Source organism: Melanaphis sacchari, unplaced genomic scaffold (assembly GCF_002803265.2).
Source record: "Melanaphis sacchari strain LSU unplaced genomic scaffold, SCAv2.0 Contig91_pilon_pilon, whole genome shotgun sequence".
NCBI lineage: Eukaryota > Metazoa > Arthropoda > Insecta > Hemiptera > Aphididae > Melanaphis > Melanaphis sacchari.
In genome coordinates this window covers 417,838-440,253 of record NW_020271649.1, presented here as the reverse complement: position 1 = coordinate 440,253, position 22,416 = coordinate 417,838, and the positions used below count along the sequence as shown (strand labels likewise).

General features: G+C 25.3%; 2 protein-coding genes across 3 annotated transcripts; one reads left to right on the top strand and one right to left on the bottom strand.

The window, feature by feature from the left end:
- Positions 1 to 136: 136 nt before the first annotated feature.
- Positions 137 to 4,069, bottom strand: LOC112602837 (protein FAM114A2). Of its 2 annotated transcripts, none has more exons than XM_025351158.1 (9): positions 3,982 to 4,069; positions 2,577 to 2,904; positions 2,233 to 2,410; positions 1,943 to 2,178; positions 1,132 to 1,231; positions 782 to 1,029; positions 530 to 717; positions 356 to 470; positions 137 to 281 (listed from the first exon to the last, which is right to left on the bottom strand). In XM_025351158.1, exons 2-9 carry the CDS (start codon positions 2,895 to 2,897, stop codon positions 207 to 209), a joined length of 1,461 nt encoding a protein of 486 aa, XP_025206943.1. In that variant the 5' UTR covers positions 2,898 to 2,904; positions 3,982 to 4,069; the 3' UTR covers positions 137 to 206. The 2 variants fall into 2 exon arrangements, with proteins under 2 accessions (XP_025206943.1, XP_025206942.1); XM_025351157.1 differs by lacking the exon at positions 3,982 to 4,069 and adding an exon at positions 3,147 to 3,275.
- A 122-nt stretch (positions 4,070 to 4,191) lies between these two features.
- Positions 4,192 to 12,634, top strand: LOC112602836 (TBC1 domain family member 9). Its single transcript, XM_025351156.1, has 20 exons — positions 4,192 to 4,486; positions 4,582 to 4,748; positions 5,774 to 6,032; positions 6,096 to 6,282; positions 7,680 to 7,756; positions 8,208 to 8,261; positions 8,334 to 8,535; positions 8,604 to 8,821; positions 8,958 to 9,217; positions 9,682 to 9,885; positions 9,963 to 10,221; positions 10,290 to 10,362; positions 10,435 to 10,590; positions 10,882 to 11,067; positions 11,197 to 11,394; positions 11,467 to 11,626; positions 11,688 to 11,768; positions 11,842 to 12,015; positions 12,255 to 12,304; positions 12,373 to 12,634. Exons 1-20 carry the CDS (start codon positions 4,443 to 4,445, stop codon positions 12,511 to 12,513), a joined length of 3,150 nt encoding a protein of 1,049 aa, XP_025206941.1. The 5' UTR covers positions 4,192 to 4,442; the 3' UTR covers positions 12,514 to 12,634.
- Positions 12,635 to 22,416: the final 9,782 nt, after the last annotated feature.

Below are 22,416 nucleotides of genomic sequence, written 5' to 3'. Positions count from 1 at the left end.
AAAATCCTTTTCTAAATACAGTTTTGCTTGATCTCACAGTAATATGTGACTGCAAATAAATATGAGAAATTGAACACCTAATGTCCTACCTGTAAATATCCCGTCTATGAAAATTCAAAATATAAAATACAATTGTTTAATATTGCAATAACTTAGTATAATATTAATTTATAATACAAAAATAAAAACAAACAATATTTAGTTTATCATATAACAGATAGTTGTAAAATAGGTATCAGCAATTGTGCAGCATCTTGAATGTATGAACTGCTATTGGATGACTAAAAAAAAAAACATGTAAATAATATTATATATTTAGCTTTAAAATAAAGTAAGTATAAAGTAAATAAATTACCTCAAGATATATATCACTAATATTATTAGAAGTACCATCAGCATCATATTTTGTCAGCAAACTTGCATATTTATTGGCAATAAATCGAATTTGACAACATAATGATTCATTTAAGCTAAAAAAATTAATTATTACAATTTGAAAGTAATATATTGACATGAAAAAAGTTCATACAGAGAAAGATTTTCGGCTTTAACAGTGACTAGCTGATTTTGTGAATCAATCATTATCATTTCCCCTAATTTATAGAATAATTCCATTGCAGCTGCAGTTAATTCGGCTAATGCAGAAATAGCTTCATCGTGAATACTATCTTCACTATCAAACTCTTTGTTTAATTTATCATCAATTAAATCACTAACCTTAACATACAATATTAAATATTTTATTAATTAATGTATTATTTATCGAATTTTATGAACTTACTCTCAGAATCTTCTCAGTTTTTACATCAGTACTTATTTGACTAACACAAGTGATTAAAGAATTTTTAAATTCTTCTATGGTCATTACTTTTTCATCATCATCAAAATCAAAATAACATAAATCTTTTATTTTATCCAATTTATCTTGAATATCGGTTAATTGAGTTCCTGAGTAAGATAACAAAACATTTTGAAGTTTCATTTGACATTGTTTCGATAACAATTCAAGGCTTTCTAAATGAATTAATCCTGGAAAAAATATAAGTTATTTAATCAGCCATTGATATTCATAACAATATTTTGTTTAGTATTGATACATTGAATAATGATAATAAATACATAATTTATTACCCTGGAAACTATCTAACAAATATGCATATCCTTTTTTTATTTCAACTTGATTATTTTGTTTAAATTCAACTTCAGATTTTTCTTTAGCTTCTTGTAATACCTGAAAATTATCAATTTAACAATTAAAAACACTACGTAGATTATAAAAACAATTAATTAACTACTACCAGTGAAAAATCAACAAGAAAATGAGGGTTATATCCCTCTTTCTGTTTAAATATTTAGTTTTTAAATATGTTTTATTATGTCTATAAAATAAAATAAATTATTATTAATTTAAATATTTTACTCTGTCTTATAGAAGAGTAACCTCAATCAGCAACTGATTTTTGTCTGATGTGGTCAGACCACACTTCTTAATTAAATTGGTTCTCGTTAGTTTCTATTGTCAACAATTGACTACAGCTAAAAAATTGCTTTACTATGTTATTTTTAACAAAATGTAATAATTAGACAGTTATTGGAACAATAAATTGATTTTCTTTAGAATGTAGTACTAGATACATGTTTGCCACACACATGGCCGAATTCTATCTGAGATTAGTCTTAAATGAGTCAGAGTACAAATTATAAATAACCAAAACTAATTTAGTTTAAAATACCTTTAATAACAGAAAATAAAATATAATATAATATATTATGTGATGGCTTTGTGGTACAACAAGTATATTTAAAATGATCTAAAATCAAATAATTCACTTACATTTACATTTAATCTATTGGGTTCTAGACTCCACAAATAAATATTCCTTATTATAAACTAATATCTTAAAATTAAATACATATTAATGAATTCAAATAGGTTAGGTACCTGTGACAAATTGATTTTTTCAGTATTTTGAAAAAACATAGCTCTTTTTTTTCGCAAACCCGGATCACCATCTTGTAACACTTCTATTGTTTTCTTGCCCACTGTTTCTAATGTATCAAGACCTCCACTGATAATTTTACTGCCCGTAGTTTCAACAATTTTTGTGATTTGACTAACATTGCTCAGAAAATAATTGGTATCTAATATTGATTCTGATGGTTCTTCAGTTATTTTATCTAAAGCATAAAATAATACAATAAGAAAATAAGAATATAAATAAAAATTATTACCATTCACTTTTGTATCCTTGAAATCTTCTATTTCTTTATCTTTATCTACTGATGCTAACTGTTCAGGCGCTGGTGCTCCAATAACATTTGTTAAACCTTGAGAAACTTGGTTTGTTAACATACTTGCTGTTGATAAAAGTGAGTTAACACTCCAACCACTAGACCAACCACCCCAACTCTGAAAATAAATCGTGTTTACAAAAATTGTCTAATAAATTATTGAACAGCCTATTATTTTTTACAAAAAAATGAATTATACTTGGATAAATTATTTGTTAAAATGTGAATATGTATGTATTTGTAATTTAATAATAATAAATTAATATTGTTTCATATACACTTACTTGCGTACTAGTTTGTTTTATTTCATTTTGAACAACTTCGGAAATATGGGGTCCAGACTTAGTACTGTTGTCATTGTTTACATCTAATTTATCCAATTTAGACTGTACCATTGAAGCTGAGTTAGATGCATTATTTAACCCAGAGTGTTTTGTGTCCACATCGTCAGGTACATTAGGTAAAGAAGATAACTTAGTTTCAGCTGACTTATTTTCTACAGGCACAAGCTTATCTGGTAAATCAAAATCACTTTCAATTTCCCATCCATCTTCATCTTTACTGCCTTCATCAGCACTTTCAAACTCTACTTCGGAATCTGACATGACCTTGCTAAATTAAAAATATGATATATATAAACAAAAAACGCAAGTACCTATTTGCCACAATTTAAATTTTTTAAATTTTTTTTCATAATTTATTTTTGTGCTTGACTATGTTTGTTAAGCAAATTTATTTTAACAGAATATATATCTTGACATTAAGAACGTAGATAGTCATTAATTTAATAATTTAAAATAAACCATAAAATCACAGAACAATAAACTACAATATAATAAATATATACTATATACCTATATAAATGATACACAGCAGACAGCACTACAGTAGTGACAGGCGACAGCACGACAATAGATATATTATTATTTTTTTTTATATATTACCTATTTACATAATTATTGAATAATACATTTTTAGAGAAATAATACAATATTTCATTATTTTTGGTGATGTTAAATATGATAACAAAATTTGATAATGTAGGTTGGGTAACTTAAAACACGGTTTAAGACAAGTATTTTAGATATGAAAATTATAAATTGATACTACAGTATATTAATATTATTAATTCAGTTAAAAATTATGGTTTTTAAATCATCACCAACACAGTAGTATAATATCAAAAATAAAAATAAATATAAGCTAATGGTTGTTGGTTACTTCCAGGTATCATTTAAGTCTTAAACTTCCGATCACAGTTAAGTCCATGACAAATTAAGCTAATAATTCTTTTAAATTGTATACCTATTATGAAGGTCATTAATTATTTATTTAGTTGTATTTCTTATTATCTTGTACATCATAATACACATTTAGTACCTACACAAAATATTTAAGTGACACTACATCAATGCACAAAATTAATTGCCATAATCATGAAAAAAACAATTGTCTTCTCATGGTTACGATTCATTTGGTAATTTGGTATAAATTTAATCGTGATTCGTGATGCATGGTCTTGTAGCATTCTGTAAAGTGTACACATTTAAGAAATTTAGCGTACAGTGTACATTATACAACCATTTTGAATAATCAACCCTCATAAATTAATATTTATATTAAAAAAAAAAAATTATATTAAAAATAATTAAAAGCAATAAATATTAAATTGAAAGAAACGTTGCTTACTTCAATAGTTCAATCTAGCGACCAAAATTTCACTTGTAACTTCTATCCGACATGCATTCAAAATATTTTGTTGACAAACTGTTATCAGTTTACGAGTTTCGATTGTCGCTTTGCCATAGATCAGTTGCAGTTTTATTGGTTCAGCCTTCAATCAATCATCATCAATCGTTATAAATCCGAAATCGTGTTCCAATATAAATAAAATTGTTGTACCTATAATATAATGTGATAAAATTGATCTTTCATTATTGTTTGATAAAAACAATTTCTTGTCGGTTTTTGTTTTTATCGTTTACTTTACCACTATCGTCATTCGATTATTCTTGAATTTTAATTCTTGAATTTAACCGATTTTTTTATATTTTGTCTCTTGGTTATTCGTATTTCATACAGGATCACCGGTCAACCAAAAATATGTGAAATTGTGTTTTATTTAGACGGAGTGAGTTTATATCGTCAAAATGTGGGTGAATCCCAAGGAAGTGTTAATCGCCAACGCTCTTTGGTAAATTTAAATATATTGTAATTATGTAAATTCTAATACCATGTTATGTATTAGTGTTTTATTAAAACGAGTTATGATTATTTTGTCGTTTTTAGGCAAAATGAAAAATTAAGTGTATACTTTCTGTTACAACGTCGCGTTGGTCATGGACAGGGGAATAAATTATCTTCATTATTAGTTGGGACGTTTGATAGTCTGTTTGACACTAAACCTAGTCCATACAGAATCTTACATCAAACACCGAAATCAGAAGTATATTATGGTATTATTGTTGTTGACAGCTACTTCATTATAAGATTATTATTAATAATAAATTTTTAAAAATCTGCTATTGCAGTATATCTGTTAATGATCACTACTTAAAGTATCAAAGTTAGTTAAGCTTTTTGTTTATCAGGAAATTATTCTATAACTGAATTATTTTAGACTTAATGTTTAACTGGTGTTTTCATCTTATTCAAAGCAAATCATAAGTGTGAATAAACAAAATGCTATCCACTTGGTTGAATCAAATATATTTGATTTACATGGTGAAAACTGATGTGTCCCATACTATCCTTTAGACTACAATCAATCCAAAATTTTAATACAATTTTAGAATTTGAGTACATATTTTATTATTAATTAATAATAACAATATTAAATTGATTCTCATTTTAAAAATTGGACAATAACAATTTTTTCAATTTCAAATATCTCTATATTGTGTATTTTTTTAGTATTGAATTGGTTATAACTAGGGTCTATAGTTTTAGATTCAAAAACAGTTGAAATATATTGCTAATATTCTCTAAAAATTTGCTCAATAGTAATATGTTTCATTATTTATTTATCTATGTTTAACTAAAAGGAAAACACTTTGAATTTTATACTTATAACCTTTTCAAGAAAAAGTTACATATAATTATAAGAAAATGACTGATGGTAAATATAAAAATAGAATAATTAATTTCAATATAAAAAAATAAAAAGTTGTTATTCTAAAAAATTATAAACAATTCTATGTTAAAAGAATTATCTATATGTTTTGCTCATACTAAATTGTTAAGTAGAGTAATGATATCTTCTCTCTTTTTCCTTGTCTTTCACACCCAACTATATTGAGTCAAGTCAGTCATACTTATCTTAAAATTATATAGGCTATTGTCCCTCCTTTTCTATACCTACACTCAGTAATTATATATAATTACTTAAAACTCTGGATCTTACTTATGATGATAGTATAAATTGTAATACTTAATATTTTTTTATAAATATTACAATAATTTTATTATTTTATATCTTTAGAAATAGCTTGTGCATTGACTGAATCAGATATTTTAAAAGATTGGGAGTGGTTGGAAAGTAATTTAGATCTCAAAATATTTGAAAATGAAGATGATGTTACTGATTTTGTTTGCTGCAAAATTAAAAGTTTAGTAGCAACTAATGCATCAGAGACACCTGACGAAGAAAATTCTGAATCATTTAAAGATGCATCTATAAAATTTCATCGTTTGTTCAATGTGTCACGTGATACTACTTTAGTTTGCTACTATTCTTGCAGGTAAGCTAAAATTTATTTTTATTTATCATCAATGATTTTATAATTTTTAATTTGTATTTTTAGCTATTTAAAAAAAAAAATCCCTCGCCGAGGTTGGCTTTATTTGTCTGTAGAATATTTATGTTTTTATTCATATATGTTGGGAATGGAAGATAAAATAGTTGTCAGATGGACCGATGTAATCAATTTGGATAAAAATACTGGTGTGTTATCAGATACAATTACAGTGACAACAAGAGACAAAAGAGAAGTAAGTAAAACATGATACTTTTGTCATAATCTAAATTTGACAGTTAAATCTTTTGATCATACATAGAATTAGGATGTTGATGACTTTTGTATTTTTTCCCCTTTAATTTTATATAATTCTATCTTAGCTAACATTATTTTTCAACTTTTCTAAGTCATTAATTCATTTATAAGTTATTTTTTGTAGTTTTTATACAATTCGGAGCATTTTTCTCAAATTTTAGATTAAAAAAAAAAAAAATTTATAATATTCAAAAAATTAATTTTAATATTATTATTGTGGGTATTTGTTGTGAATAAATTTATAGAGTGCCGATAAGATTTTCTGTTTGAGTGTTAAACATTGAAAATATTAGACACATTTTAATTGTACAGTGCAACAGTACAATATAAATATTAATGAGAATTTTATTAATATAATATTTTCTATTTATAACTTACTTTTTAATTTATTTTTAATAATTTTATATAATGCTTAAAAATATGTAAATGTATATTATATTGCTTATTAATATTATAATTTATATTTTTAATTACTCTGACATCCATTATCACATCCATATCTCTAATAAAAATTATTATTTATAAATAAATATTTTTCATTTTTTTAATTAGATTTTTTAGATCATTTTTTGGAGTTTTTAGGACGTTTTTATGTGTGTTTTAGGTCACCAACATCTTAACTCTAGTCATAATGTAACTAAAATGTACAGCATATTTATTTTTATTGTAATTAATGTTTTTATACATGAAATATAAACTTTTAAGAACATATTTACATTGATTCATTATTTAAATATTTCTTTCTTTTAAAGTTGAATTATTATTAAAAAAAAAATTTGTATAGAAGTATTTAGATTTAGATACTTGAATTTTTCTTTTTGATAAAAATGTTGTGATGTACAAGGTAATGATTAGCAACACACTAATAGCTTCAGGTATTCATACTACCTGCTAACAGTCTGGTCAGAATTGCATCCTCTTAATTTGTTTTTGATTCTATAGTGCACTATTATTAGTGACTATACTTAGATAACCTTTTGATAAGTAACTTATGACTTTTTTTGATTTACTTTGAACTATGAACTACAATAGTTAGTGTTTAAAACTAACAATACTTAATTACTAGCTAAGTAATAATTTACTCTTATGTATAGGCCCAATAATTATGAAGGGGTTACTAGATGTCCAAAATCACTAAAATATTTAAATAATCATTGACAATTACATTATATAATTTGACAAAAACATTGTGGCCTTAATTATATTTTTAGCTAATATTGTTCTCATATATTTTACATACCTGCTGATGTATGCTATTTTTTATTGACAAATTAATTTAATTAAGTTTTAATCTTGCATTTATTTAACAATAGCCATTTTTTTTTTTTTTTTTAGTATAGATTTTTTATGTTCCTACATTCATCGGACACATTTGAATTAATGAAGCAATTAGTTAATCTAGCAATGAAAGGGTAATAAAAAATGTACTCGATTAATCATTAAAATGATATGAGTATTAATATATGTATATATGAATAACTAAATATCTGTAAATATTTTCTCGTCGTTTTAATTTAAATTTAAATTTATGTTGAACGCAACAACTCTTTTATTTAGATGAATTGCTAATACAGTCAAATTCGCTTATAATGATCTTCAAAGAACCTAGAGAAACTGACCGTTATAATTGAACTTCGTTATATCCGGATTTTAAAAAGTAATTACACATAACTACATAAGATATAAAACCGACCAAATACATTGCTTGGGATTGTTTTACCTGGAACATGTTATATATGGCATCTTAATAAGCGAATTCGACTGTATTGATATGTAACAACCAAATTAATACTTGTTTTATTTATTAAAATTCTAAACATTTTATAAATTTTCCAATTTAAAATTATATTTATTTATGTTTAGAATTATTAATGATGTGTGGTTCAATAAAGATCATAATCTTCTTCTGAAAGTCAAGTAAATTAATTGAATATTTGTAATCACATATCGTTTTATTTATTTATTTATTTATTTATTTATTTACTATAGTAAGTATGTTCCCAAAAGACAGTCTTTTGTGAAGCGTGACTTGGATGCAAGAGCTATGTCTGAAACATACCGACTTCTATTCAGATTACCCTTAAATGAAAAACTAGATGGAGTTACTAATGCTACATTGAATATATATAATAAAAAACATGTGTTTGGACAAGTATACTTGTCTCAAAACTTTATGTGTTTTAATAGTAAAGTAAGTGAACATTTTTTATTTAAAATATATCTAAAATAATTAAATTATAGTATAAGATATTTTAACAGACAAAGGATCCATTGAATGTCGTTATTCCATTATGTGATGTATCACAAGTTGAAAAATTAGAACCTATACCTAATGATCCATCATTCGATAATGCCATTATAATAACTTTAAAACAAACAAGTTCTAATGATAAACCTTCATTTTTCATATTTTCACAAATTATGGAAAGAGAATTTTTCTTAAAAAATATATCTGACTTTTTAGGTAGTTTAGAAATGTGAGTATTACATTATATTATTTATTATTATTTTTCTTATATTAATGTTCAGATAGGTAGAAATTAGTAATTTAACATATAAACCTTGATATTATGATTTCATATATTGTGTTTAATACTAAATATTTATTTGTAGAAAATCAGCTTCTAAATTACAAGTGACTGATTCAATATCAAATAACAAAATAAACCAACCATTGAGATTTATTTTTCGATCGAAAGAGCAGGATAATCCTATTATTAAAATCAAACAACGAACTAAGGAAGTTAAATGGGAAATGTACTTTAAAGAGCACGGAAATAGTATTTCAATGTATAAAACAAAAGAATTAGTAAAATTGGTTTTAGAGGGCATACCAGAATCATTGAGATCAAATCTTTGGCTAAAATTTTCTGGTATGCAATATTATTACTATTTAATACTTTTAAATTTGAACCATTTAAGAAATTGAAACTTATTATTATTGTACCCATCATAAAATAAATAAATAAAGTATACAAATATTCTATTAATTGAATGTTTGAAAATGCGATGGCATCAGTTGTCAGTATGTGATGACAGAAATTATGTATGCTAATTTATTTTTTATTATGATCATTATCATTTCGTTGAGTCATGTCTTAGTTTAAGTTTTCTTTATTTTTGGTTATTTTTTATTGAGTTATTATTTTATTTTACATTCTTATATCCTCAAAAAATTTATAAAAAATGATTTCACATACAGACAAAGCCAATTATTCATCTACTTAATTATAAATTTATAAATTATAATTACAAAATTGAATAATTGTTATTATGTGTTGGTAAATTAAAGTAAAAATTTTGCTGTTTAAAAATATTATCTATTTTTTAATTATAGGTGCTTACCATGATATGGTAGCTAATCCAGGACTATATAATGAATTAGTAAATATCGCTTCTACTACTAAATCTATATCTCATGATGAAATTGAAAGAGATTTACATAGGTCATTACCTGAACATCCAGCTTTCCAATCTGAAATTGGTATTAATGCACTACGTAGGGTTCTTACAGCATACGCAACAAAAAATCCTCAAATTGGTAAAAAAAATATATATATTGTATATATCAATAAAACCATTTAACTTAATTTATTAACATACAAGTCTTTTGTTTAGGTTACTGCCAGGCTATGAACATAATTGCATCTGTGTTGTTAATTTATTGTACAGAAGAAGAAGCGTTTTGGCAGTTGGCCTGCATTTGTGAAAATATGTTACCAGATTATTATAATAACAAAGTAGTAGGAGCTTTAGTTGACCAAGGAGTAATGGATAATCTTATAGCCAATAATTTACCATTTATTTATGATATTTTGTCTAGACTTGGTTTAATTCAAATGATATCATTATCTTGGTTTCTTACAATATTTCTTAGGTAAAATATTTTTAAGAAAGTTAAATTAATTTAATAATATTATGTAAGCTTAATTTTTATGTTAATAGTGTGATGCCATATCAAAGCGCAATTTATATTGTTGATTGGTTTTTCTTTGATGGAGCTAAAGTCATATTTCAAGTAAATTTTATGAACTATAGAATTATTATTTATACATTTTAGACATATAATAATAATACAATATTTTTTTAGGTAGCTTTATCTATTTTAGAAATGAATCTAAAACGATTAGCTAATTGTCGTGATGATGGTGAAGCAATGCAAACTTTGTGCAACTATTTATCAGGAATCTATAATGAAGAATACGAGCAAAGTGAATTACATAAAGATGGTGATAAAATAGATAGGGTAAAAATTATACAAACATTATTGTTATAACTTATAATATTTCTTTTAAAATTTAAAACTCATTAATACTTTAATATAGTTATTTATATGTGTAAACAGTATAAATTTAAACAAATTAATTATGTATAAGATGTTTAATTATACTATATTATTATTTATTGAACCAAAGTGAACTAATTATTGATTTTGCTAAGAAATGTTTTTTGATTATATATTTAATATGTGTACAGTATTCTTAATGGATATAAATACACATTGCAAAAAAAAATATATGTATATTTATTCTTACAGAGTGTGTCAGTTCAAGAATTAATAAACAATGGTTACAAAAAATTTAGATCTGTTAATAGTAACACTATTGAAAATCTCCGTGTTATGAATAGACTTAAAGTGGTTCAATCATTAGAAGACGGAAATGAAAAAAACATAGTCAGGTCATTAGTCCCAGATAGTTATTTTTCATCCGATGAATTGATGGTAATCATAAAAAATATTTTTCATTTTTGTATACTTAATTAATTTTAGAATGATAGTTATTATTGTTTAAATTTATTAACTAACATATTTGAAAAATGGAATATTTCAATTTTTATTCTTTTTACTAAGGATTTGCTAAAATTTGTTAGAGAAGAAGTGGTTTCTGTACATAAAAGGACCCACGTTCAACCACTAAAGGCAGAAACACCTATGGAACCTTACGAACATTATAGAATTGACTTTTATCTATTTGAAACTATGTTTACAGCAATTTCCCCCTTAGCTAAAAATAATAGTGCTAACAATTTGGCAGTTCGACTTTTTAAGGTATTTAAAATATTTATTTAAAAAAAAATGTCTAGTTTATTATAATATATTTATGATTTATTTTTTCATTAGTTGATGGACATGAATGATGATGGATTCTTAAACTTCCGTGAATTAACAGAAGCATTAGGCCTAACATCTACTGTTGATGTAACTATAAGGTTAAAAATTCTTTATTTACTACATTTATCACCACTTCTTTCAAATGATTTACTGTCTTCAACTGAACCAAGTAAGAGACACAAATAATTATTCAATTTTGTTAATATGTCTTACCATATTATTTTAATTAGATATTTCTGAAAGTGGAGCTGAATATGCCTCTGATGCTGCTGAATATTTTAACGCTAATATTTCAAGTGGTGTAATTTGTGGTAAGTCTATATCAATATATTATTTTTCATATACATGCATTATTTGTATTTAAAATATGTTTATTTATTTTAGAATCAAACTTAAATGAATTAAAAACACTAAGAAGTATTACTAATTGGAAACATTCTACAATTAGTTTACCCATTATGTCTGAAGATCGTTTTGTCGCATTATGTAAAACTATGTATAATCTCATCGAAAATTTACCTATAGACCAAGAAATGCATAACAACATATCCAAAATAAGTAATTTACATACATTTTTAAAATATGTTTATTACACAAGTCTTCATAACAATAAATAATTTAAGCATAACCTCAAAATAGATCATTAGATTTTATATTTTTATATTAACTTTCAAATTTCAATATTATTTATTTTTCCTTTTTTAATTTATTACATATCTTTTTTCTTATAAATACATCTTTATCAATTATTATTAATTATTATTTAATACTAATAACAATTAAAAAAAATGTTTTAGGTGCTATTTTATTAGAACTTGGTAATTTAAATAGAGAAGATTCAAATAAAGTGAGTATTTTAAAATATATTCTAAAATAAAATTATATTTTTTAATTATTATTATTATTAAAAAACAGTCCGAAAATCGAAATGACAGTGAATGGTTTATAAATGCAGAACAATTTGTTGCTACTGCATTGACAGTACAAAAACTGATCGAGTTTATTGGTGCAAGAGGTAATGTCTCACAAGCTCTACAGGAATTAAGAAATAATTAAATATTTAAATGTGATATTATAATATTATAGTTATTAATCAATCATACAATATACATAATTGTTGTTATTTATACTTTTGACAAAATCAATGCAATAGCAGAGTTTAATATCAAATAATAATATAATATTAAAATAATATTTTTACCAATTGTTAATACTTATAAGTTATTACTTATTACTTATTACTTATGAATTATTATAGTATATTTTATTTTTATATATTATATAAATCATATATCTTTGTATAATTATTGTTTATTATATTATGAGATTTATATACCTAATAAAATTGAAGTTAAATTTACAATTGCATTATTTATTTATTTGTATTAATTGTACAGGCTATAATAATTACTCGATATAGTATGTTGCTGTAAACATTGTTGCATCTTGCTTAGAGTGAAAATGAAATCAGTCGCCATTTAAAAAAATAAAAACTAGGTAAACTTTAGTTCTGTGATTACAATATGATATGAGTTCAACATTTATATCAAGACTAAAAAAAACACTTAACATCATAAATCATGACATATACTAAACAAGTAACATTAGAAATAACTATGGAAAAAAATTAAATTGTTAATGACTAAATCTAGAAAATACCTACTAAAGAAAAAAGTAGATAAAGATACATTATTATTAATTCAATTTATTTATTTCGTTGTAAATAGATAAATACAAATAGAATTTTATACAAATTTAAAAATATAAACAAAATAATAATAATAATGTTTAAAAATTAATGCATTTAAATAAAAAACTGAAAATTCACTCTGCATATTTATTATTTAATAGGTTTGGAATGTAGGGACATCGTCATCGAGTAGGTCACTGTAACGGATGTATTAAATTTGAATTCAATGATTACACACAAAAAACGGTTTTGAGTGAAGATAGCGATCTGTAAGCCTATACATTTGAAAGATTGTATTGTTTATTTATACTGCCATTGGTATATTATTTTTCTATCATAGTAATACACGGTAGGTTAAACTTATTTTTTTCAAAAATGAATCACATTTATTATAATTTAGTAATTATTATAATATTATACTATAACTATAATTAACGTTAAGTGAGTACCGACGTACCTTAGGCACATTACGCCAGTATAAATAAGTTCATGATGTAAATAACTTAAAATTAAACTATAAATACCTATTTGGAAAAAAAAATTGAAAACAAATTTTATTGTGTTTTATGTAAATAATATCGATTTTAGTCTCTATATTTACAATATTTGGTGCAAATTTATCAAAAATGTAAGTGTCATGTAATCCAACTAATAAATAATAATATACCTAATAGTAGATATACTAGCCAACTATCTATTATAGTATTATACAATATAATCCTATCTATTGTTTCCGTTTGCTTCAGTTAAATTATTTTTTATTGTTATTTGTCAAAATTGATTTAGTATTTTTTTAGTTTGTTATATGCCTTAACCCCTTTATTACTACTATATATATATATGCGTGTGTATTTATGTGTATATATGTATATAACAATATACATATACCTACCAAAAATAACTGTCAGATATAATATATACCTAGTACCTACTCAAATTAACATTTATATATCTAGAATAGTTATAATATAGCCTAAATTATAAAATATAGGTAATACAGTACAGAATATTATATCCAATCATAATGAATATTTAGAAATCTGTAGACTATACGTAACCAATGAAAACCCTATATTTAAACAAAAAATATCTAATTTTTGTGAATCGAAAAAAAAAATTCATTTGTGAAGACTCCCTATACCGATCTATTTATAGAATGAAAACGAAGTTACAAATCCTCCGTAAATCTCAAGCGATCTATTGATACGATTTTTTATTAAAAATAGTTCAGAAATTTTCGAGTCTAAAATTCTATATTGAAGACAAAAAAATTAATTAAAAAAGAAACATAATATACCTACATTACTGGTTAATGGCTTATATATGTTACCTATAATATGTTTTTTACCTATAGGCTATAGACCACTTTTGGTAAAATACGAATCATAGATATACATAAATTCTAAAAATAGACAGATTCAAATATACCTAACATAATGCGTTAGGAGTGTTAGGACATTAGGTTTAATGAATAAATAAATAATAAAATATATTTTCCTATAGTATATAATATACGTATACATACTGCGTCATCGTGGGATGTGTCAAGAAAACATTTCTACATATACAATTATAATAATATACTCGGTCATTATTATACAGGTGTGTACTGTTCGAACCTTGAAACATTCGTTTTGAAATGTAAATCATATTTTACACGTAAGTCGTCATTGCGTGTCGTGAAACGTAACACAATAGTGTTTACAGTTATTTAGATAAGTATGTTTTAGTTCCGTTTAAAAAAAAAAAAAAAAACAGGACTGGACGATTATAATGGCATTTTATGACGCATTGGTATTGTGATGTAGCCGACGTAAGTACCTACCTAAGTACTTATATCTATTATTTACTCATTTATTATAACTACAAATGTATAATATACTTATAAGTTATAAGTTTCGCCGCATTGATGCATTACACATACAGAGGCCGCAATACTGTCAATAATTATAGAAATCAATGGTTATACGTTAACATTGGTATAAACACTATAAACACCTGTAACCCGGTAACCGGTTGTAATTATGTTACCTGTAGATACGTGTTTTTGATATTTTTGCTCTACTGTTGTACCTAATTAAAAAAAAATTAATTAATTTATTAATGATTTATGATATAACTGATTTAATTGGTGATTCAGTTCAGGATATATATCTATGATCATCAATGTTATTGAATTTGACATTTGTAAATAGGCTTATTTTTATGGGTCACTAGCTGCACTAACTAGTAACTCAAATACCTGTAATCAGTGGTGTATCCAGGATTTTTTTTTGGGGGGGGGGACACTGTCTAAAATTTTACCATATATACTACCTACTACCAAAAATAAAAAAAAAAAAATAAACCAAATATTTAATGTTTATAGTGCAAATAATTTGTTTATATTTTCAGTCAGCCATTAAGTTAATATATATAAATATATATATATATATATATACATTATACATAATAATAAATAGTAATAGTAATTTAATAATAAAAACGGGTTAATCCCAACAAAATTATAAGTGTATGTAATGCTGGTATAAGAGTATTATTGTAGTATGCGTTCATGCATACAAATAAATTTAAATCTTTAAAACAAAATCTAGTAAATAAGACCAACGAGGGGGGGGCCATGGCCCCCATGCCCCCCTGGATATGCCACTGCCTGTAACGAAAGCAGATCAGCCGTATTTTGTTACATTTCAGCTTCTATGTCTATACAAATTATAGATACTATCAGTGTCAAAACTATAGGTATGTAGGTGTTTATATGTCGCATCCATCACTCAGTGAAACCGTTAATTTCACAAAGTAGGTACCTAATTAGTAATTAACATTTTCATATTCGACTTAATGAATGTGTCAATTGGAAAATATATACAATATCTTACTATACAAACTTCGTATGGTAGGTAAATGGAAAATGTTTTAGTACCCTGATTGTCAAAATTGAACTGAGTATACCCTCAAAAAATTTAATGGGAACATCACTGTCTACATTATAAGTAGGTAACGCTGTCTGATCGGAAAGGTCTCCGATTGTAATAAGCGCAACGTTCTGTGGTACACGCGTACAAGCTTGCTGAATCGAATTGGTGTACTTCTTTGTGCACATAATATCGACCATCGATCTATCGATGTCCGATGACAAAATAAAATTGTGATCTCGTTGTGCACGTAACAAAATCAGCGGTTGTGTCACTCTAAAATCACGCGGATATACCGGGTTACCGGTTTAATCTTTGTGATTATTACTAATCAAATAAAAGAGCAGTGTGCACCAATTGAATTATATGTAGGATTAATAGCACACCCTAACCGGCAACGGCAACAGCACGGAGCGATGCCGCACGCGAGAACCAATCACAGAGACAACATTGGGTGGTGCCTCGCTCAGTAACCGGTGGTGGTTGACACAAGACGGTACCTGCGCGACGGATGATTAACACAACACGGACGTGGATCGCTAATTCAACGGGCGTATATCGATTTCGCTGAATTTATATCGATTCTTAACTTAATTGTTTATAATATTTGCATATTGATTTCGCCGGCTACTGTTTATCCCTCCCTTGTAAAAAATGTATTAGGAATACATGATTTGGAAAATTTCGGAAAGTTATTACATCCAGCCAACGTTTGACCACATTGTTCGCATTAATATATATATATAATATTAATTTATTTTTTTCATAAAAATTAAATTTTTTTTAATACTTTAAATAGAAATTGAATAGTATTTATTGTTGATTGATTTTGTCATAACAATAAAAATATTTCTGTAATTAAATACTATAAATTTTTTATTTATTTATTCATATAGGAGGCGCAATTTATTTTTTTATTTTTAGGGTGACGTAAACTAAAAAAATTTGGGAATCGCTGCAATGTATTTTAAATACATATACAATAGAGGGGGGATAAACAGTGTCCGGCGGAATCGATATAAACCTTTTTCCTAAACCGGTAGTTTCGACGGAATCAATAATTATCATTGGTACGCAATTAGTGTGCACCGCAATAATTCCCCAATTCAACAATCGACAATTCAGACAATCGCGTCTTCACGAATAACAACGACTTGAATAAGTTGAATACAATCTTATTGGAACTAACAAACAATGTCAACAATTATATGGTCTACCGGCTAAGAATAGGAACCGTTCGAATAATAACTATGTTTACTGCATCCTTCCATATATAGGTATTATCAATTAACATAATATAACATATTAAGTTTGAGCTGTACGGCGATTATCACATTTGTTTATCGAACACCTAATTATTTGAACTTTATAATTTACTTTAAATTTTTATCATAAAACACGTTAAATTATTAAATCTAATAATATAGTGTTTGAAATTGTTTATTTTATTTTTAAAAATTTTAAATATATGTATCTTTTAAGTTATAATAAATTCAAATGACTTTGGTCTAATTTTTCGCGCTTGAGAAATTGACGCTTAACAGTGCACCGGTCGCAGCTGTCAATAGAGTAATTAACTAACATTTTTGTCTTTTCAACCGTCGAATTGGCTGTTCGTTTGATTCTTATTTTAACAGCCGATGCGACCGACCACTATCAACCGCCAATACTGAACATGTTATTTTAAATTGTAATCATAAAATTATATATGTGCTTTTTTTTCCATCTTATTTCTTGTTCTTATTTCTCTTTTATTGTATTGCAGTGCTCTGACCTCCCTCGGTGTTACTATTTTTGTTTGGTATTTCCTCACTGATATTGTGATATATTGTTATAATTTCCATAAGTATGGTTTCTTTTTCCTATTATCATTGTCCCTTTAACTGTTTAACCGGGATTGGTAAATTGGGTCCCAAATGACTTTATCTCAGTAAATTGGGTCCCGGAAAAAAAAAGGTATTAGGTAAGTTGAGTCCTGGAAAAAATATATAAATTAAAATGTATGTGGTTTTTATAATATTATGTTCTCAATAAATAATATATGGTATAAATGATTAAAAAATTGTGTACCGGGAAAAAAATGTCAATACGCTAAATAATATAGTACGTCAAATTTTACAATATGTGGTATAAATAGTATTAAAAATGTTAATAAGCTAAATAAAGAAAAATGCCTGTCTATACACACATTAACATCATGCGTAGAATTAATTGGTGTCCAGGCGGTGTACCACACTGTATGCAATATGACGTATTATTGTAACAATTATTCAAAAATAAATTATATAAATATGAAATATTAAAGTTTTAAGTTTTTAATATTTTAGACCTAATTGCGCCAATGATTTATAGCCGGGACCCAACTTACCTACTACCATTTTATACCCGGGACTCAACTTACCGCTTTCAAAACGAACCCAAATTATATATAATTTACTATTTGAGGTTGTGTATTTGTTTCACCGTATTCTTTATTTGCACTGTGTCAGATATCTATGTTTGTCTCCTACTCTTCTATTCTCCTACTTCAAGTGTGTATAGGTATAGGCTTTGACTCCTCTTCTTGTAATACTACGTTGTCTTTGTTTTCCATGTCTAATTCTATAACTATTCTAGGTCGGATTAGCGCGGACTAGGCCTTCGGCTAGTTTGAACCCCCAGACTTCATGTTCATATTTTAAAATTAACTAAAAATGCTATAATCAAGTTCACGGTCATAATGTAAAGGATTCATTAGTTATTTTTTTGTCAAACACTTTTATAAACAAACAAATTTTAGTGATTGGTCAAATAATATAAAATTAAATAATAAACGTATGATACAAAAAAATATAGCTTAAATAGGGTTTAATATTTTATAATAATAGATTATACACGAGAATTTTCTGTTTTAGACTAACTTGTTATCTGTGTTAGATATGTTTTAGATAATGAAGTCCATAAAAAACTTTTTAAGTTGATAATAGTCTATGACTCCAGCATAAAAGGTTAATAAAGATTTAATTTCAAGCAAATTTCATTAATTATAACTTTAGATATTTCTAAAATTCTATAGGTTGCTATATAATAATTCGATGGAGCAGTCAATATGAAAGGGCCATAAAATGGTTTACAAGAACATTTAAATAACAAGAATGATCAGGGCATGTATGTAATTTGATTATGGTCGATTCATCTGCAGAGAGTTGTGTGAATGCAGAATTTTTAATTGGCCTAATACAACTATTATTACTTATATTTTTATTAGATTTCTAATTAGACGAATGTTGAAAGGTATTTTGAAATTTATAAAAAAAGTGTATTGATAATTGATATTATTGGAAAGAGTTCTAATGAACTTTCAAAATTGTTGTTTTAAAGTTCTTTAGAACTGTCCAATAGTATTAATTACAAAATATTAACAGTTATTACTCGTACATGTATAATTATTATTTATTACATGTTACATTTTATTTATAATTAATTTTATAGTACCTATAGGTATACGATTATACAATATTGTATTATTTGGTAAGTATATATGAGTATAGAGTATTGAACTTTTATTTAAAATTGTTGTCATTATAATATGTGTGTTATTTTCCATTTTATTTAATTGCTATCTTATTTAAATTAAAAAAATGGAGAAGTAGAAGAGGAGCTAATAATATTTAGTTGGTTTATTTATAATAGGTTCTATATTTGATCAGGTCGTAGATTGGGTCTTTTGACGCCAGTCTGACCCTGGTGTTAATTTCTTTTTTTTACTATTTTAGTTTTTAAATCACAAACAAAATCTAGTTGGTACTTATTTGAGAGGTTAAAAGTAAAACATGTATTTGCCCCAACCTGTATTTAGTCATAGTCAACTTTATGTAGCCATGTTCAGAGTTGGATCTTTTAAAACTAAAAATAAAAATAATACCAAAAACACAAAAGAGATACAATGAATTTAGTTTTTAAAGAAATTTTATTATACACAAATACATTAAAATTTTCATTTAACTGTAAATTTATTTATGTTGGATGAAATATTTGCAGTTTTTTTTCGTATGAATAAAATAATAATAATAAATTTAATTTCTATTATATATATATAATTATCCAAAAATCTTATTTTTTACTGTAACCTGGCAGCGATGGGTAATTCAGCTAGTAATAAGGGTATAATAAGTTGAAGTGCTTTCGATAATACTATATTCTAGCTATAAACATGTAAAAATCAAACTATTAAAATTTTGTTCAATAATATATAAAGAACGAATGCGCACTCGATAAAAAATGTAAACCCTGAACTAAATGTATTATCAGCTGTTAAGAAAATATATCTAAAAAACCACTACTTTATATTTATAAAAACCCATAATTTATAACAATTATTAATAATGCATGAATTAAACGCAATAAGGTACACTAAAAGCAATTTTATCGTTAAAATATTTAGAAAAACCACATGTGGTATAGACATTTTGAAATAATCAATATCAAATTATATGTAATAAAATACCATCCTGACCTTCAAATTTAATAATTTAAAAAAAAAGGTATTTTTCAATGGCTATTGAGTATTAGTATTCTCTTATGAATTAATAATGTTATACAAACTGTATTGTATTAAATATTGTAATCAGTTTTAGATTTTAAATTTCCATTATTTATTTTGGATAATTTAATCCAAAATTTATCTTTAAATATTTATATTATTTCAGAATTTTATCGATATTATAATCAATGTAAGATAGAAATATTATTTTTAGATAATTATATATACTTAGAACTCCTGGGCTCCCATACGAGTCACTCAGTGGGTCTCAATACTCAAATGTGTATGAAATACAATAAATAAATATAAATTCCTTTTAAATACACGATTTTCCTTTGCAGTACCGATCGAGTAGGTGATTATAATATTATGATATTTACAAAATGTTTGTACATACCAATTTGTAATATGTTAAAAATATTATGTATTATAATTTATAATATATACTATCACGTAACTATTTATACAAAATACATTTATAAATTTTAATATATACCTATATACTACTTTACTATAGTTATTACGATGTATACGACATCTGAAACGTGCAGTTGTTTATAGATATACATGTGTATATACAATTGAGTTCACTAACATTTAATATATTATATTATGTATGATTGTATGAATAACTGCGGCAACCGGCAAATTAATGAGTACCTCTACCTATATACTATATACAGTATACTATAAACTTAGCTATCCATCTTACATTATTTATTAGTAGTATCACCGTCATTAACACAAAAATTACAACACAAACGGGTAAGATGTATACTCATATATTATTTGCAGACTTTAAGTGCAAATAAAATATACTTGCGTAGGTATCGTTATATAGTGTTATTATTTAAGATTAAAATTATATACAAACGGAACAGGGACGTATGTAAGTGGGAGATATGAGGGTCTGATTCTCCCATAAGCCTTTTTTTTTTAATTTTAGAAAATAGTGTTCTAAGTGTAAGAACGTTATAAGAAAACTACAAAAAAAAAAAAAAAATTAACTAGGATAATTGTTGTAAATTTTTATTTCGTCATATCCAATATACGGCACACTAACAACCCAATGACTAATTAGTTATCATAGACTATGATTCATAGTATTCATTTCATATAATATATTTAAATCACATATGTAATATTACTAATATTAATACAAAAATAAAATTTGATCCTGTCGCCATTGACTCGCCAATTACAACACTGTGACGACGACGTCTGCATATCCACTGGCTAATATAATACATTTTTCTACATTAGAAAACTTTTTAAAAAATAAGAATATAAATATATAATGAACAGATAGGTCTTACGCATTTAAACTAAAATATTTTTAATTTTGTAGATATCTACTGGTTTCTCTTAAAGGAACATTTCTAATACCTAGTTGATAGTTCTGATTTTAAAAAAGTAATTGATGAATTAAATTTTAAAAAAATTGTAATTTAATTTTGTACTTTGATTTTTTTATAGTTTTTAAATAAAATGTATTGAAAATATATGTTTTATTATTTATTATTTTAATATGCATACCTATAAGTTTAAAATTTGTTTCTGATCCCCTTCTCTCCCATACAAAAATTACGTATACGCCACTGAAACGGAAAGACAAGTGAGATGAGAAGGAAACTCTCTTACAGTGATAAGTGTTGTACTAAGTTTATGACGTTTATGTAATACATATATTTATTTAATGTATAAATGTCAATACTACCTATCTATATAACACTAAATGCGGACTTTTAGGTATATATTATATATATATTATAATTTTATCCATAGATGTATACATAAATTCATGCACAAAGTTTTACCACATACTATCGTGG